This window comes from Ovis canadensis, chromosome 11 (genome assembly GCF_042477335.2).
Source record: "Ovis canadensis isolate MfBH-ARS-UI-01 breed Bighorn chromosome 11, ARS-UI_OviCan_v2, whole genome shotgun sequence".
NCBI lineage: Eukaryota > Metazoa > Chordata > Mammalia > Artiodactyla > Bovidae > Ovis > Ovis canadensis.
Window position 1 is genome coordinate 46,534,783 of NC_091255.1, and position 20,661 is coordinate 46,555,443.

Below are 20,661 nucleotides of genomic sequence, written 5' to 3' on the forward strand. Positions count from 1 at the left end.
ATTATCTTATCTAACCCTCAGAACAGCCCTATGTAATAAGTACTGTTAATATACCCATCTGATAGATGTGGCTACTGAGGCAGAGAGTGGTTAAGAGAATTGCTCAAGGCCAATCTCCTCAAGAAGTCTAACTTAATCAGTATGAGTTTGTAACATGTACTCTTTTTAGAAAATATAAAAGCCATATTGTGATATAATTCACATAACAAAAAATTAACCCTTTAAAAGTATGCATAAGTGGTTTTTTACTTTAGTCACTGAGTTGCACAGCCATCACCATTGTCTAACTTCAGAACGTGTTCATCACCCTAATAAGAAACTCCATGCTTATTAGTATTCTAGAGCCCAGTATCTTCATTGCTGTATTTTACTGCCTCATTGCAGGTTGTCATGAGGACTAATAGTAATATGTGTAAGTCCTAGCACGGTGGCTGGACATAGTATAATTTCTGTTCATGGTGTTATGATAATTCTTTCCTTCCATTTTCACCTAAATTTTCATATTCGTCCACTGTTTAACTTCCTGAATGATGTTCATTTAAAAATAATGAAATAGGAAGAAAAATAATCCCAATAATTTATTACTTTACTATAGAAGGAACATAAATGAAAGACCTCTTTTAATGGTCTTAAACAAAATTGTAAGACATGGGAAAGACTTTTTCTTTTTTAATAAGATTGAGATTCCTTTGATAATTCAAGCCCTGTTTACTTCGAAAACTTTTTCTCTACTTAAATTCACTTAAAATTACACAGAAAGTACATTGGAATCATTGCTACGGAACTTTTACCATTTCAGCAATCAGATATTTAAAACGTGATATTGCTCAAATTACTGCAACAATATTAGCTTTACCTTTTTAGATAGCCATAGTGCTTGATGGTATTGATCCTAGTGACAGTTACAGTTAGAAAAAGTTTCAGTTACAAGGCATAGTGTTTATAATTTAAATTTATTGCTACAAAACTTCTTCATGAGTATTAGAAAAATTGCCCACCATGGACCCAGAGTCTAAAACAAATAATACAATATTTAAAAAAAAATTTAAGAAAGACCATGGGAATATCATAAATATATGTAACAAAATGGTATTTTTTTCTGTCCAGTGGTCACTTACATTATACTTGCAATAATGGTAAATATGGACCAGTGAAATTTCTTGCCAGCTTGAAGATTCTTTGAGTATCTGCATAGGTGATGTGGAGGGTTTATGAGAAAATTACTTGGTATATTTCAATATGAAAACTTTCTACTATGAGAATCTTAAAAATCTTATTTTGAAGTAGCAGGCCTATATCCCTTGTCAAAGTGAATTGATGCCAAAAAATACAGTTTAGCAAAAGCAAATAATACAAAATGAATAAAGAAAATGTTATTATAAAACCACATTAACTATAGATTAAAAGAGATTTAAAAGCCATATCAACTAATGTGTGAACCTTATTTGCATCCTGAATCAAACTATAAAATCTATGAGAGAATTAGAAATTTGGACACTGACTGGATTTTTTATGTTGAGAATCTACTGCTAATTTTTTAGGTGTGACAGTGACATTATGTTTATATTTGTATGCTGTGATATTTGAAGATAAAGTAATAGATTCTGATGTATTATTCAAAATAATATGGGAGAGGAAGAAATAAATGGGGTGGGGTATAGATGAAATAAAATGGATCATAAATTACGTTGAAGCTGGACAATGTGTACAAAGGGGGTTATTATACTTTTTCCTACTTTTGTACATTTTTAAAATTCACCATAATGCAAGAATAAAAGAAAAAAATCTAGTTTGAAATTAATAAAAAATGTAATGATATTTTGTTTCTAGTACATTAAAGCGTAAGATACTTTATGTATCTTGGACACAAAATACATAAAATAATGAGGGCTTTTTTTAAAGATTTTGTTTCAAGTTTAATGTTTTGTTCAGGATAGAGCATGAGCTTTGAAGTTGATCTGAACTCGAATCCCAGTTCCTTTACTAACAAGCATTGTGAGCTACAGCAAGTGACATCACCTCATTTACAAAATCTTGCTAATAATATCTATGTGTGTGCGTGTGCTGTCACTTCAGTCGTGTCTGATGCTGTACAACCCTGTGGACTGTAGCCCACCAGGCTCCTCTGTCCATGGAATTCTCCAGGCAAGAATACTGGAGTGGGTTGCCATGCCCTCTTCCAAGGGATCTTCCCAACCCAGGGATCGAACCTGCGTCCCTTGAGTCTCCTGCACGTTCTTTACCACTAGCGCCACCTGGGAAGCCCTAATAATATCTTCTTCACACTTATTATGAGTTGTAATGAATTTTAATAAGATGATGAACTCATGAGGAGTGCTTGCCGCTTGGTAGGCGCTTACTGAAGTGGTAGCAAGTATTGTGTTTATGTTTCAAAGTAGGGCTATGCAAGTAAATCCATGTATGGAACTTAGGTAATATATATTCACATATCTTTCTATAATATTCATCCATTCCAGCTGAACCCTGGTATAAGGCCATTTAACTCACCATATATATATATATATTCATACATATATATATGTGTATGTATGTATGTATAAATATATATATACGTATATTTGTGAGATTTTGTGTTTAAAGGCTGTGTGTGCAGACTTTTTATTGGTAGGCATTTCAGACGTTAGATTTATGAGCTTATTGCTCTGTAATGTCTGAGACATGCTGAATCGAAGCATGGATGTCACTTTCCTTCTCTTCTCTTACTATCACATACTTGGAGCATGTAGTTATGACAACTACAAGAAGCAAGTCATTAAAGCAGCAAAGAAACACCATCTTAGCACTAAAAAAAGGAGAGAAAGGTTTCCCTTTGAAGTTGAAGAGAAGTGTTTTTGACTTAATGGAGTGTATAGTGATTTTACAAGTTTTATTTATGAAAATACTCTTTGCATTCATGCCAGAAGGTTTTAGCACAGTCATAAGTAGGATTTACACAAAGAAACATAGCCTAAATTTATGATGTGTTTGCAAATATAAGAAAAAGTCTGAATTTACAATATTTGTAATTTATTGTTAAGTGTCTTTCTATCACTATTCCTGGAATGCTAATATTTTATAAACACAAGTGTTGGTTATGAACCTAGAATATCCTAACCTATACTACTTTTTAAAAAGAAATCTTCCAGAATGTTTTCCATGTCTTTTGGGAATTTAATAGGGGGAAATGTACACAGGACGAATGCTCCTGCCTTTGGCTTTAGCCCAAACTTTTAGCATCAACAATCTTGACAGCTGCTTTTGTGACTTGACTTCCTTTGGACCTTTCTCCTCTCTCCCTATTTGCTACATGTTATACAAATTAATCTATAGAAAGTGGACATATACACACACATTGTTTTTAAATTTAATTACTGACTTTGATACCTTTTCAAATATTTTACTTCCTATACATCTACTGGTTGGGTTTTTCTAGAGTGGCATAATGCAATAATGCATTTTTAAATCAATGCACTATTTTGCAGCTTCTGTCAAAGGTTAGTTTTTTTTTTTAACAAAAAGACTCACTTTTTCCTTTCTAACCTTAAAATTTTCTAAGGCTTTGATGTCCTTTTAAAGTCCCATCTTGGCATATGTGATCTTGAGACACAAGAAAAAGAACGGACTTTCATACAGGCAAAAGAACTCATTTGAATCAGATGCTGCTGCCTTCTGTATTCCCTATACAATATATTATACACACAAATGTTCTTTTATAGCATTGTTTGGACTAGCAAGGACTCCAAACAGCCTAAATGCTCAGCAGTAGGGGACTAGTTAAATAAAGTATGTTATATGCATTTAATGAAGTGCTACATAGAGATTAAAGGAATATATATGTGTATCATGGAGAGCTCTCCAAGGCATATTGTTAAATGAAGAGGGCAGTTTGGACAGTGTACTCTGTGTGTATGTGCACACGCATGCATGCAAGTTTGCTTGCTTTTATTTGTATATAGTGTATTTTTGGAAGGATACACATGAATCTATTAACCATGGTACCCCTGCTGACACGGGTACCAGTGTGAGTACAGAGAGAATCTTTGGTATTTATATCTTTTGGTGCAATTTGAATTTTCACCATGTGCATTAATTATTTTTTGGCTAAAAATTAGTTAAAAGTGAAGTAAGTCTATTTCTGCTAAGATGAAGCAACCTCCAAGATAAATGATTAGGAGGAAAAGCAGGATACAAGATAAGACAAATGCTACCTTTGTTGTTTTTTTTTAAACAAAAAGACTTACTACTCTCACAGATACTTGTTATATTTAGACAGAAAATTCATAGAATTCCCACAAAACATATTGCTTCTGGAGAGAAGAACCATGAGAAGGGAAAAAAGATGAGCTTTCATTACACGCCTTCTTGTAATGTTTGAAATTTTTGCTCTGGGCATACTTAACTTTTTTATCTAATAAAGCTCACTGTAGTTAACAATACTGTATTGTGTATTTGAAGGTTGCTAAGAGAGTAGATTTCAAAAGTTCTCATCATAAGAACAAAATTGTAGCTATGCGAGGTGATGGATGTTGACTAAACTTACAGTCTTGGCGGAGGAGTCTTACCTGTTAATATATTTTCAATTCATTAAAAGTTTATGGAAAATCCCCCCAAAATTTCTTAATGTATACACATATTAAATCACTATGATGTACATCTAAAACTAATACAATATTGTATGTCAATGATACATCAACAAAGCTTGGGAGAAAAAGAAGCACACCAAAAATCTGGATTTAATACAGTAGCTCTTTTTCAATAGAATCATGATTTGGTAGTTTATATCCATTCATGTTTTTTCCTTGTTTATTTTTACATATGAATTTATAGGTGAGATCCTGATGATGATATAAAATAGCAGTATTCTCTTTTGTTTCACGTTTGGAAACCAGTATTACATAAGTGTGGCAAGTTAACCTACCACTTAAAAGTATACTTTAAAATAAATAATAAAATAGGATCATATCAATTACCCATGGTAATTGATAAAGAATACCTTTTTACCCTATCTTAGTCTTTCTTTTTTGCATGTGTGGTAATTAAAGGCTCATAGAACTTCTGATTCTTGTCATTATGTAGATGGCAAAAAAAATAAAGTGATAAATTAATGACTGCTTTAATTTTATTTGATTAGCCTGGACACTTGTTGAGGAAAAAAACTTATAAACTATTATTTCTTAGATAGAATTATCCCTGGATCAATACAGAAAATCAGGTAAAGAGTACAGTTCCTGAACACAGAATTTTGGTATAAATATTAATTTACTTCATGAATTGTGTCTCTAATGAATTTTCATGGTTTGGACCCAAAGTGTTGAGAGAAATCCCTGGTTAATTTGAATACAACATTTTTGGGGTTTCTGCTTAAAATTCTCTGTGAATAAGCCCTTGGACTTGAAAGCCAGTGAGTTTTTTTGATATCTGGAGACTGAATAAGGTGATAGTTAAGCCCAATTCTATATATAGCATTTCACTGTGCTTCTCAGCAACACATACTTCTCTTGGAAACTTGTTTAATAGTTATTGTTTACCAGGCTAAATCCCATTAAAACAGAAAAGGAACTGTTAAGTTATGTACAAGGGGAGTTACATGATGTATAAAATAAAGATTCCAGTCAGTACTAATGCTTGAGAAGCAGAGTGGAAAAACCAATCTCTGAACTTGTCTATCCCTGTCAGCTGACATGCGCTTAACACACACTTGCCAGTTTAGAAAGTTGATGATCACAGTTCATCTCTAAAAAGCATTTTCCTAAACTTAAAAAGTGATACCGCTTTTCTTAAGATTAGGGCACTTTCCTTTTTAGTGGTACCCCAATAAAGATGGAAAAATAAAATTTAAATATAAGGAGATACTTTTCCATGTGAAACTTCTGTTCCAAAAAAGACCAAACATTGAACAGAATTATTGATGGTAACAGGCTTTGGTTGTTAATGTTGTTGTTATACACGTTATTTTCATATATGAACAGGAGTTCCTATTAGGCAGAGGGGCAAAAGTTGGCTGAATTTTGTCACTTTTTGCCATTCCAGCTTTAGTGGTATTGGAGGTCTATGTTACTCACAAAGAAAACTCACTTTTTCTTCCGTATGTTAAAAGACGTTTCACGTTTTCAGGCCTGCTTATCTTACCCATAGTACATTCTTTATTATACATTATTTTATTTTTACTTCTTTGTCTTTTGTGAAATTTTCTTATATCTGCCTGTAGACAATGTAGTCCCATTCTTCTTCAGCAGAAGATATTGAAATCCAAGTGGGCTTATAGTTTCCCTCAAGAAGTAATATAAGCTGATTGGGATATGATAGATCCTAGGATGCGTCAGGACAGGGACTAGGTGCTGAGGTCTGCTCAGTTTATTATTTGAGAGAAAGGAAAAGAGGGAAAGAGAGCAAGATAAATCAAATAGTAATAAAATTGCTGCATTCAGAGCTAACAGCATATTTTTGAGGCGTTTTCCTACTATGAGACTTAAGTATGGTGGTGTCAGAAAGGAAATGTATTCTATAGCTAGGCCAGGTCAAAGCTGTATTTGGGTGTGGAACATGTTGCCTCACTTTGTCTGAAGCAGCATCAAAATATCCAGGATCAAACAAAATCACACAGACGTCACTAGAAAAAAATTCAACATAATTGATCTGACTAAACCCAAAATGTTGTATTTTTTTGTAAGCATGAGCTTCATGCTAAAAAGTGGTATTTCTAAAAAAAATCACTGCAACAATACTATAATAGGTACCTTTGAACCTATAAATTGGACCACCTCCTTCTTGACCAAATAATTGACCGCATTTGACTTTGTTAGTTTCATGCATATGACTACTAGTATTCCCACTACTTATAATAAATTATACTTTTGATTTTATAGATTTACCTTATTGAAGTAAAAAAAATATACTGATTAATGGCACATGCTATAAATTCAAGTCATTCAGTATGCTTTGCCTTTGAGTAATAATTGTAATTTACAAAGCATGCATATTTGGAGACTGTACAGCTCAGTGAATTAGAACAAGATCTTATAATCAGACAAGGCGGAGTCAGAGCCACTTATGAGTCACCTGTATGACTTTGGGTAAATTGTTTAATCACTGGATCTCAATTTCTTTATCTGTAACTTTGGGTTACAGGATTATTTTGTAGATTAAATGAGATAGTACCTAAAGGGTCTTGACCCAGAGCCTGTAACCAGTAAGAGTTCAGTTAGCTATTATATTTTTATTGTTACTAGAGCTGCTTTCTCCTATAAGTCAAAACATGTTGAAAATTCAGTTGAATAGCTTCATAGTAAGACTTAAATGCCGAGAATACAGTGGAAAACAGAACAATGAACCAATAATTTCAGTTATGATTGCCTGGCTGCCAAATAATAAATGCATTCATTTTATAGTATATTTACTACATACTACCAAATACCTAGATTTACATGTTTTGAATTCTGTCAAAATCTCATTCCTATTGAAAACATTCAGACTCAGCAGGTCCCACCTTAGTAGCAGTTGAATAATAACAGTGGTGGGTGGAATGTGTTAGCGTAAAGCCGGAATGATTGCTGACAGGCTGTAATTTGCTTTATGAAGTGTGCATTGTCACATATACAATTATCTGGTCCATATTTTGCTGTCAGTCTTCCAGTTTGTTAATGTCCAGGAGTTATGTCTTTATGTGAAACCTAAGAAGGGTTAAAAATCTCAGCATTTGCTGTGTGAGGCAAGGGAAGGAAGGAAAGAGCAGAGTGTTCACACAGTGGCTACCTTTTATTTCTTTTTTGAAGAACTAGGATGATGCTACACACTGCAGCTCACCCTACTGGTCAAAACGAAAAACTGCATCATGAAGGATTTTTTTTTTTTTAAAGGAAGGAGAAAAAAAGAAACTTTGCCATTGGCTCCCCTGGGCATTTTCCTGTCCAACTCACCCCTGACAGATGTAGTTCATTCTGGAAGTATTATTAAACCATGCTGCCCTTTTGGTTGTTGGAGTGATTCTGCTATAAGCATCCAACCCATTTGATTCCATTTCTTATCATTTAAACCATGCTCTCTTTACAAATGAGATCCCTGAAGGTTCTTAAGAAGTCTGTGATTCTTTGCATGATTTATACAATTAGTATAAACAGTATTCCAAGCTAAAAAACTTAGTCGTAGGCTCAATTTATTTCTTGCACATTCAAGATCTAGTTGGAGCAACTTTTTAAAAGAATGATAAATGAAAACTTTCTTTACCTGGGCCATCATTTGTTCTGTAGACTTAATGACATTCAGTACTATTATACTCACTTCCAGGGCCTTGGGAGAAAAAAGAATATTTATACATTGAGTTATGGCTAGATGCAGGAGGCCAAAAGGAAAAAAAAAAAGATGGGCAGGAAGTCAGGCTGTATAGAACAGAGAAGAATTTGAGACCTTCACTATACATGGATTAATCACAAGAACTAACCATGCAAATCGAAATGGATATTTAGAAATAGGTGAAGCCTCTAAGATGTTCTGTGGGAAACACCATACATTTTCTAACGCATGAGTATGTGCAAAATGGTGTCTAATTTATAATGGAAGTGGTGACAGAACTTTAGATTTGGTGTTACGAATGTTCTCCAGAATATGTTTACATGTGAATAACATTTCACATATATATGAAATACACGTATGTACTCAATATATTTCTTTAGTTGGTATTATATTTAATATTTAGGTGAATGGTTATAGATAAGGAATAATAAACTGAAGTTTTACTAATCTTACCTTAGTTCAGCTTTGGGAACTGCATTACTAGGAAATTGGTCCATGAAAATCTGGCAATATTAACGCTATCAAGCATGAAAACTAACTGGATTGGATCAGAGACCCCTTTATTTATGGCATTTTATTTAAGATTTATTAATTTAAAGAAGGAGCTGTGTGTCTCGCAAGTTCTTAAGTATCAAATAGAGTCAGAAGTTGTATATTCCCTTTCAGTGTCAACAATGAAAGCAAAAACAATGCAGACAACTTTACATTAATTTCATTTTCCTTATATTATCCAAAGATACTTGGTGAAGTAATAGCAAACCCTAGAAAATTTTCAACCATGCCATATAGTTGGTTGCAGATGTGCATAAAGTTTTTATATAATATAGCTCATAATTAATTAGGAGAAAAGTAAAAGATAATGACTTCATAGTAACATGAAAAAAACACATTGAGCCTTTGCATATTGAATAAACAAACATTTATATGTTGTATTTACTATTATGTTTTTATGCTTATGTTTTATGCTTTTTTATTTTTTGTCTTTTTAAATTTTTCTCTCATTTCTTGGTAAAATCACCATTATGGTTTGTTTTTATCTGCAAATAGTACCTGCAAGTTCAGAATCAGATGGATTTGCTGTGAGTCAAAATAGTTACAAGGGGAGCATCATCATGGCTCATTTTCCCCCCTGTTTTATTTGGAATTGAATTAGGAAATGAAAGTTTTTAGCAGTTTAATTCACTTCTCCATAAAGTTTATGGAGCAGCAACAGCTGGTTGAATTCATGGCAGAAAAAGCCAACTTCAAGTGGCCAAGCTATTGTTTCAGAATTAAGGGAGAAAACTCATTAGCTGTTAATGAAAACACAGGGAATAAAAACAAATAGCACAGAAACCCTAGCAAATAATTACCTTACACCTGACACAAAGCTGCTTTATCTTCCTGCTCCAACCCTCAGAAATTCCCAACTTATCACTCTATGGAGCATGAATGAAATTGAGTTTGACTCGAAGGAAAGAACAATAGAGAAGTCATCCTCCTTACAGGCCCCTCAGCACCATACTCAGTGGAAACCTGCCACTGAATATACTAAGGGGTGTTTCTGGTGCCCAATTCTTATGACACTTAGGATTAGAGGAGCAAATTACCAGCTAATAGCAGGTGAACCCTTAATATAGTTCCCCCAGATCTTGTTTAGAAATACAAAAGGAAGGGACTGAAGGTAGTGGATGTGATTAATGGAGATATTGTGTGTTAGAATATATATATCTGGATAGAAATATATTGATTCTGAGTGAGTTGCAATGGGAAAGAGTGTCTCTAGTGGCTAGGGGTCTTGCTTGTGAGAAAGCCACTCAAAGCAGGTGGAGTTCTAAGCCCTAATTGTAGAGCTCCTGAGTGGAAATGTCTGTCACTATAGTTTGTGATCATTTATGTCTGATCCCACTGGACTGTGGTTGTGGCCACTTGTAACTGCAATTGTAAGAGCTGTAGATAAGTCCAGAGATTACTTGCGATTATGTTTTAAGAAAAAATTATGTTCTAAACTTCAACAAATCCAAAATGACCATAGTAATTATTAGTTCTTCTATAAAATTTTTCACCCATGCATCTTGAATAATTATAATCATTTTAATTACATGGGAGTGTTTACTTATATGTCACTGGCTTTTTTTCTGTGTGTGTCCAGGGGAACTGGGCCGCTTGATATGACACTGAAAACACTTACAGCTACATTTCCCTCATCAGGAACTAATTACACTTGGATGTAAAACATATTTTTAAATGTTTCCCCCACTGCAGTCATTTTTAGTACTGACCTAGGCTCTATTTTTCCTGCATTGAGTTGTATACCTTTGTTGTTGTATACTTTACAGAGTCATGGTCTTTTATTTAGCACAGAGGTAGCTATTAAAAACTCACCGTGAGTAACTGTTTAGACACCATAGGAATCACATGGAAGTGACTTTTCCATCTGAAGTTAATAATGCATGCATGCATGCTAAGTCACTTCAGTCATGTCCAGCTCTTTGCGACCCCATGAACTATAGCCAGCCAGGCTTCTCTGTCCATGGGATTCTCCAGGCATGCCAAATCCAGGCAGGTATTTTGGATAATACTTTAAAAATGGAAGCTCTAAATATAACTGAATTGGATCCTGTGACAGGAAAAGGACACTAGTGGGAAAACTGGTGTAATCTGAATAAGGTCTGTGGTTTAGTTAATAGCAGTGTACAGTGCTAATTTCTTGATTTTGACAAGTATACGCTAGTTATGTAAAAACTTGACATTGGGGAAATTGCTTGAACAGTATGTAGGAACTCCTTGTACTATCTTTGCAATACTTAGAATAAATCCACAACTATTCCAAAACTTAAAAGCTCATTTAAAATAACAAAGCAAAGCAAAGCCCCTCCTGATTTGCCTTTTTAAAAAAAGCCTACACTGCTAGAATATGTAAGAGTAGATTTGTCAGATTTCTGGAGCAAGCAGAAAACTTTGAGTCTGGAGTGACAGTTGATAAATAATGCCCATTATGTCCTACAAATGTTAAATTTTGCTTGGCAACCCATATGACTACTTTTTAACTGGATCTTTGACTCAAAATTTTTAAATTCCTTTAACCTCACAGCTCACTTTCAGGTTGCCTGCCAGGCTGTACATTTAGATTGCCTTAATAATATCATTTCAGTGGATTTGCAGTGATGTAAAATTTGAGAATTTTAGCCCTCTGTTCAGTATTTGAGAATTTTTCTGCTTATAATAGAAATTTCTCAGTAGTACTTTAGCAGAACTATAAGCTTTGTATCTTGATCAAGTAACCTAGTAAAACACAGCATTTCTTCCCACTCTAGCCAGTGACTGTTGTGTGAAGAGTTTGTTTGTTTCAATTTTACTTTTATTCTCCACAACAAACTTCACAGTTTATTTTTAAAGTCCTGTATCTGCAGGTGTTCACCTCAGTTATGGACGTCTACCTATCATTGAGCGTCTGCAGAGGAATCTAGATATGATCATCTAATTTATGAAAAGAGAAGGCTACAGCTTTCCACTTTTAATCATTTTATATCCTCCCTATCCTTCTAGTTTAATTGTAGGAAATAAACCTTTAAAGTGAGGCAATACAGATTCTATGTAGGTTGTTCGGTTTCACTGCTCCCTAGTTGAAATCCAGGGCCAAAACTCTACAGTGTTTGCTGAGATTAGCATTGGTGATTTCCTTTGGAAATTAGTATTTGAGATAATATTAAATTCAGTTGAAAATCCTCTTTTCATGTTTGTGAAATGAACTGAGCAGCTGTTGGTATCTTTTTATCAGCAGACTGTACCTCTGTTTGGGGGATTTTGAAGAAAGCCATTTGCAGTGCAGAGCCTTTTCTTCTGGTTTCTGAATGAGCTAACATCTTCTTTCTAAACCTTTTAAAGTGTTGTAATAGCACGGGCCACTTCTACAAAATATAATCCACTAGTGTGTCAAAAACACCCAAAAGAGATTAGCATTATTTTAATTGCCTTATTCAGAATTGTATATACATTACCTTTCATCAAAGCAATTTTGCAGAACAAATATTACCTTCTTAGGGTTTTTAGAATTCCTAAGAGGTTGGTTGCATAGGCTGTAAACCAGAATTATAAAGAGAACTTCCTTAAAATTGTAAAACAAGTAGTGATTTAAATTGGAATAGTCCAGATTCTCTCCAAATTTTACTTGTCTTATTTTTTAGCAAAGGAAAGAATCTTGACCTTGCTGCTGCTGCTAAGTCGCTTCAGTCATGTCCAACTCTGTGCGACCCCATAGACGGCAGCCCACCAGGCTCCCCCACTTCTCCGCTTGACCTTGCTACACTGTATTATGTATAGAAGTTTAACTCTTTGTGTAATTTATTCTATTTCATTTGGAAATAGGGGCATTCAGGGTACAAGTTGTAATTAATGGGATATTTTTATAACTATGTTTTCATTTTAAGTGTGATGGGGAAATTTCTGGTGGCAAAAGGTCTCCTCATTTTAACAGTTTCTCAGTTCTAGTTAGTTGAATGGAAAATTTCCCATCCAGGTAGGTTGGTTCTATAAATTATTTATATGTTTCTCTTACGTTAATGGGTATATATATTTGGTAAATACCGAAGGAATCTGGGCTTCCCTGGTAGCTCAGATGGAAAAGAATCTACCTGCAATGCAGGAGACCCAGGTTCAGTCCCTGGGTTGGGAAGATCCCCTGGAGAAGGGAATGGCAACCCACTCCAGTATTCTTGCCTGGGAAATTTCATGGACAGACCATGGAGAGTCAGTCGCAAAGAGTCAGACACGACTGAGTAACTAACACTGGCCTTTGGAAGGAATCTACAAAGACATTTATTAAGATGTCAGAAGTATGACCTTTTTTCCTTTCTTTTTTGTCCCTCAGGGGGAGACCAACCTGAAAATTATCTTGGACAGGACAGCTCCGATGATAATCACAGTGGAACTCATGGCCCTTCTTTTACATCAGATGCACCTTTTTTGCCAGATTATCAGGATGAGGGTGAGTGTCATCTTTCTGTCTTTAGGGTGACCATACTTTTATACTTTTTGTCCTGGGGTCTTTGCCTTTGGTCATTTTCAATCCAGCAGCCTTCAGAAGGTTCTCTGTATTGGTAATCACTCGTTTGCAAAGAACAACTATTTGTTTCATTGTGGTGCTATCCTCCTAGATAATTCAATAGTTCTCAAGTTAATGTACTTAGGGAAACACTAATTCCATATTGGAGCAGGAAGACATCATTATTGATCTTTCTATAAGAACTGTAGCTGAAAAGCTAAGAGACCTTTTTAAGATTGCAGGGCCCAGTTTAACCTTCTTTCATATTTTTTAGCTTCAGTGAAGTTCATGAGAATTAGAGCTTTTGTTTAATGATTATTGAATTATTGATTTATTGAGGATTATTTGAGACTCTTGAGCTTATCATATTATAATAGGATATCATTTTTACCCATACTCACATCCCTCTGACCATACTGGTGTTGTCTAAGGGGAAGGGAAAATCACAAGAACCATAATGCAGATCTTCCTGGAACATCTATTTTATTTGAAGATTTGGGAATGGGAAGAGTTAAATAATTCAACCCTTATAAACATTATATTAGAAACACATTGGTATATAATATAGTGGCATGTATATGAATTTTTAAGATACATGAATATAAAAATTTTGGCATGGTGGCTGCCAGTTTCTGGCTCAGGCTCAGATATCCCAGGGGTGGGAGTTCACTGTGCCTCTTCTGGCATTTGGCCACTTGAACAGAAGGTTTGATCATCACTGATGCACATGGTTATCTTATCAAAGTCTCTCTTGTGCCTTTGCAGTGTGTGTGTACTGGGGGGATGTCGAAATGCTACTAAACTGAATATTAAATTGGAAGCTTATTATTCACTTAGGGATTGGGAGTAAAGTTGGTAAATTATTCTTTATTTTTCTTTATTAGTCTGTGATCTTAGTATTTATTTTTCTTCCAAATTTCCCTCCGACTTTGGCATTTTCCAAGTGTTCATAATCCCTGCATTCCCTTCTCCTTTTAATTTGTCATTAATTCTTATTTCATTTAGCCATTTTGGTGATTTCGTATTTTCTTATTTTCGTTGAATTGATAACCACCAAACAGAACTATAGATTCAGTCACACAAAAGCAGTTTATTTTGTTTGAGCTTTGTATCCTAGCTCAATTAGTAATACCTAAGCTTTTATACTAAAAACATCATTTGGATTGAAAGCTTAATAATTACATTGGTAGCTAATTAATAATTATACAAAATTAACAGTGCAAAACAAAAAATTTGTTTTGTTTGTTTTTGATCAATCTAATGCTTGACAGAATTAGAACAATAGTACCTCATTAATCCATAGGTCACTTACTTAGTATTTCCAGCTTTCCCAAACACAACTGAGAACACAATAAGTAAGCCAGAAAGACCTCTAAGTGGAAATAGTATATTTAAAATGTTTTCATTAAAAATAGTTGAAATTAAAGAAAGTGATTAGTGTTGAGAGAGGTAAACCTATTACCTGGAAAATCCCAAAGCACATTAAAGTTGAAAGAATTCCCAAAGTGTCACTGTTAATAGTAGAGGTAAGAGCAGACTTGTTTATTTGTAGGATGATAAGATATGTTTCTACAAAGTATTGAATCTAGCAAAGTGCCTAGTGCCTGATGGATAATGGGCACAATAAATGTTTGTTTCCTTCCCCTGAAAAATAAAGATATGTATATTTCTTGTGAAATTAAAGAGACGCTTATAAAGATGTTAAAATTTTAAGTAAACTTTATATCCTATTTTACTAGACTACACCATTATAGAGAACAGTAACATTTGATATGTTATTTATTCATTATTTTAACAAATACTTATTTAGAGATTGTAAGGCAATGCTGTGCAAAGCTATAAGGCAGTAAAAAGTCAAGCACGGTCCTTGCCCTCATGGAGCTGACTATCTCATTGGGAAAACACACTATTAATATGTTGACAAATGGACAGTGTCTTCATTTGCTGATGAGATAGCTACAGTGATCCATTAGCAACAAAAGATTAAAAAATTTTTTTATTTATAGTAACATTATTTTAAACACTTGGAATTTTTATCTTTATTAGAAAAATGAAAGATCAGTCCTGAAATGTTTCAGCTTGGTTGCTTTCCAGCTCTAGCCAGATCAGTATCCTAAACGTACAACTGTGCAAGGACACAGTCTGACCCATTTGGCCGTTACTTCAGTGATGAGAAGCGATAACCATGGTGCGTGTCGTGTTTGGGTCATGCTTTTGTGAAAACTACAAAGAGATCTAGAAGAATACAGAAACCTGACCAGGTGCACAGCATAAAATGAAAACCAAGGTTACATGCTAAACCATGCATAAAAATGAGAGCATGTTGCTACCTAATCGCAATTCCTTCTCCTCTTCCTTTGTAAATTGCCCTCAGCCTGAGAATGTCAGGCTATAGCCTATGGAGAGGTACCTGCAAACAAGAGCATAACCCCATAATCAGGAATGAAAACTTGCTAACAAGTAATAAAACTTAGATTTATAGATTTAGGAAGGCATAGTTTCTACTATATTGAAGGAAAAATTTTTTAGTATGAAGCATTCAGTACAGTAACTATACAAAAGCCAGCCAACTATGAAGCTCAAAATCTGATTGCTGTCATTGTCCAAAATATACAATGGATATATAATTACGAAGAACCCCCGTGTATATATGGGACTTCCCAGGTGGCTCAGGGGTAAAGAATCTGCCCGCGAAGGCAGGAGATGCTGGTTCAGTCCCTGAATGGGGAAGATCTTTTGCAGAAGGAAATGGCAACCCACTCCAGTATTCTTGCCTGGGAAATCTCATTGACAGAGGAGCCTGGCAGGCTGCAGTCCATGGGGTTGCAAGAACCAGAAATGACTTAGCGACTAAACAACACATATATAAATTTTTTAAAGATGGGTTAGGGAAAGAGTTCTATAGAAGGTTACAATGACTCCTTCTGGAAGAAAAATTTTTTAAATAAAATGATTTTAAGTGAAGAAACCAGAAATCTATAATAATATATTAATATTATGTATCATGTATTATTACCTTCTAATTAAGGATAAGGTAATAAATGGTATTGGTTAGATATATCTGGGAAGAAATGAGGAAGAATGTTTTTCGAACTTATTTTTACATCTGGATATTAAAGGTTATAAAGCATTCTTGTTCTCCAGCAAAATGAAAAATAGAATTGGAAAAGTAAAAACCTGCAACCATCATTGGAGAAGAGTAAAAATGATTAAGTGAAGAGCCCTTATAGACCAATTTGTATGCTACTTGATTTAAAAGAAACTGTAGACTTGTTAATGTACCAGTGGCCATTTTCAACTCCATGCCTTTTCTGAAAGATATATTAAAAAACAGAATATTTTTAAAATAAAGAGAATCAGTTTCTATGGCTTCATTTTTTAATGTTTTGTAATGATAACTGGAGGATTTGTTGTTGTTCAGTCAGTCAGTCGTGTCCAACGCTTTGAGACACCATGGACTGCAAAATGCCAGGCTTCCCTGTCCTTCACTATCTCCCCGGGTTTGCTCAAACTCATGTCCATTGAATTGGTGTTGCCATCCAACCATCTCATCCTCTCTTGCCCACTTCTCCTCCTGCCCTCCATCTTTCCCAGCATCAGGGTCTTTCACATCAGGTGGCCAAAGTATTGGAGCCTTAGCTTCAGCGTCAGTCCTTCCAATGAATATTCAGGGTTGATTTCCTTTAGAATTGACTAGTGTGATCTCCTTGCTGTCCAAGGGACTCTTAAGAGTCTTCACCAGTACCATAATTTGAAAACATCAGTTCTTCAGTGCTCAGCCTGCTTTATGGTCCACCTCTCACATTCCACACATGACTACTGGAAAAACCATAGCAAGTCTACTCATAGCACCCCTGATAGATTTTATATTCAGTGAAGATAAAAAAATGTTTGTTCACAAGCCAGTTTGAGACCTCATTGCTATGAGTTGTGTGTAAGGCCTGATTTTACTATATAAATTATATTGTTTCACATAATAAATAAACTGCACATACTTATGGGTTGTGTGAATTAATGGTGCAGTGACTAGTGGTAAGTGACCCCTCTGATCAGGTAAACCTTAGGCTGAATACTGCTGACAGCTTTGGAGGAAAATGTGTGTGTTTTATGGCTGCTTTACTTGGAATGTTAGAAAGCTATTGCAAGTTCAGTCATTGGTACCCTAGTAGGTTGAAAGAGTTAATGGCCTAAAAACAGCAAGCCATTTGCTTCTTTCTCACTGATGGGGTCAAGCACATTACATTCTTCGTGTGTATTTTTCTTAAATTACTTAAACTATATGAACATATTTAGGGTTGTTAGTACCTTCTTATTCTATTATATGATGATAATAGAAGTGACTCAAATAGTCCCTCTCCATATATGATTATATAAATAAACATACATACATTCAAACAAGCATTTATCTCATTTCATTTTTATTCTTCAGTTATTTGCTTTTATCTTTATTGCTTGCGGGTATATTTTTCTTTAGTAAGGCATATGACTCCTGTCAAACCTAACAGAAGTTATGTCTGTGTATTTAGAGTGTACACTGTGGAAGAGCACAAAACTGGTTTCTATGTCTGTGTTTTGAGAGTCAAAGAATAAATTCCTACTGTAAAACACCTACTTTCATGAGCATGGTAGATTTCTGAACAAGTCTCTGTTGGCTTCAGGTGAGTCCATCAGATTTCAGATCATTGGGAGAAATTAAGGACTCAGTGTTGAGTTAACTGTGATAAGGGTAAGTAAGCTGTCACTCAGGATTGCAGTGGCCTCCTTCATGAAGATAAATGTCTTATTAGATCTAAGACATCATGTCGTTTATATAGTCTGGTATAAATCACAGATGAAGATGACAAACTGGGCTTCAAAGTTGACAGTAATTTATATAACTTAAACAAATGATTACCAAGGATTATACATGTTTTGTGAAGAATAAAAAAAACAATAACAAGTATCTGTCTATGAACTACTCATTTTTCATTCTTCAGCCAAGCATGTTTGGGCTGTTGGTGCGTATTTAAACTCTAACCTTCTGTCCAGTGCTTTAGTAAAGCACTCTCGCATGTGTTGATTGTTGGATAGCTTCCATAATGCTTCTTTCACTAGGAAAAACTCCTTGCAAACTTAACCCACATTTTAACATTAAAACCATGGCAGTTTCGACATGGAAGAGACTTGGTAATCACCCAATCTAATCTCTGTTTTACCAAAATGGAAACTACATTTTAAAAAAGGTCAAGTGCCTGGTCCTATGGTCAACAAGACAGAATCAGTAAGAAAACCAAGACCTGGGCACAGCCTCCCCTGACCCATACTGTGTACTCTCCTCACCTGCCTGATCTCAGCATGCTTTTCAGTGTGGGCCCAGATAGTTTTGCCTGGCCATGGGCATTAAGCTATTTTTCAGAAGTTTTAGTCACGTTCTTCAGACATGTGTGTCTCTCTGGCCTATGTATGTTATCTTCCCAGAATGATTTGTAAGCAGTATTTTATAAAGAATTTCAAAGGGCTCCATAAATTCGGACAATTACAATTGTGAATAGCATACAATTAGTTTCTGAATTGACTTAACAGAGAACTAATTCATTATCTTTTTTGGCCTTTTTGTCCATGTTATAGATTTTAATAGACTGCCAATGAAGAGTTAGTTATTGAATTCCTATATTGAATGCTCTTATTCAGTTATGAATTTAGAGGATGAGTGGAGGATACAAAAAGAAATAAGGTGCGATTCCTTTGGCTAGTAAGTAAATAATCTAGTTGAAGAGAGAAGACTGAACACCCCCACAATAAGGTATATGGTACATAATCAAGTGCTGATTTTGAAGGACTGAGTTTTCAGAAAAAAAAAAACAAAAACAGTTGGTTGGAGTAGTTTGAAAGAAAGTCAGGATAAGATTTGGCCTTTGCTGTAGCCAACGTGATTTTAGAAATTTTTTCCACACTAGCAATATGAGCAAAAGCCCATTCTTTGAAAGGACAACATTTATTGAGCTTCTACTATAATTAGTATTGAAGTAACAGTGGCCATTTTTAAATGTAAATAGTTGATTTTTAAGTGAATGATTTGGCTGATGAGATTAAGCTTTTTTATATTGCCTCAAATATTTTTTGTTTCTCTCCAAATTCTAAACGAGTCAATGAGTGTGGTGGTAGTATGAAAGTCCTAGTATGTGATTATTGAAGTTGTTAGTGTGGTCATTACAGTGGTGGCAAAATGATCTACAGTGTTTTGGTTGCTAATGTAATATAGTTATCTGATATATGTGTATATATATATATATATAAAACTGAGTCAAAGGCAGACCATTTTTCTTCAAGCTGCAAAGCCATTGACCATTTTTATCTCAAAGTTTAATATTCACTTAAATGTGAAAGAATTTTGTTTAAGCATAAAACTTTCAGGCCAAGTATGTAGATATATATACTTAATTTATATAGGCATAAATTTATATTTATACTTAATATATATTATGCTTTATATATTTTTGTTGTATATATATGTAAGTGTATATGTAGAGTGATTTCTTCATGCTTTGGTGATCTTTGTTCTTCTAGCCATAAATTCTTTTGCTTTGTCATAGAACTCTGGCTTTTCCAGTAAAAAGTAAATGTTAGTAATGCTGTTTAAAACAATGCTGAAACATGTTAATCTAGAATATTATTGTCTACTATGGGAAGATTGTTGAATTCATAAACTATAATTACACTTATGCTCTACACTGCCTTTCTGACTTTGAGTGACAGGTTTTTTTATGTTAGGCCCTAAGTAGCTTAAACCCAGATACATTAGTCTAGAGGGAAAGATTATACAAAGTGGTTTCTCTGGCTTGTAAAACTGGGATTTATAGAGGAGTTGTTCCTTCATGGAAAATTTTCACTTATAGAAACCTTTAGCCAATTATTTGTGGACCCATTTCTATGAGCTGTTAGGGTATAGCTTATATGGTATAGTTTATTAGCTATAGCTTATACCATAGCTTATATGGTATAGTTTATTTTAATGGAATTCTCTATGAGATAAGCATCATTTTAATGGTTAATTTTGTAATTATGTTATTTCATAATAATACTCCAGATTTTGTTTTAATCAAAAAAACATAGGGTTAACTGGGATCATGAGCACTCCTTTCTACAAATGACCATTATCATCATTGAAAGACATTTATGAATATCCAAGTACGTAGTTGGGCCTAGAGATTGTCACAGCTTAGGGGAAAAAAAAATCACTTGAGTTATCTAATCTAGCCCTTCTAATGAATTCACATCATTCTTACTAATATCTCATTTAATTAATTATCAAATATAGCCATTATGCTCTGTATCCTTCCTTTGCAGGACATATTTCCCGCCCAACTATT

The 20,661-nt window shown here is 34.4% G+C and overlaps 1 protein-coding gene across 1 annotated transcript in view; it reads left to right on the forward strand.

The window, feature by feature from the left end:
- SKAP1 (src kinase associated phosphoprotein 1) overlaps window positions 1-20,661 on the forward strand; it is a 296,817-nt gene that overhangs the window by 76,618 nt on the left and 199,538 nt on the right. The window contains exon 4 of the mRNA XM_069603684.1: window positions 13,139-13,255. Coding sequence (XP_069459785.1) covers window positions 13,139-13,255 — 117 coding nt within the window. The remainder of the gene's footprint in view (window positions 1-13,138; window positions 13,256-20,661) is intronic.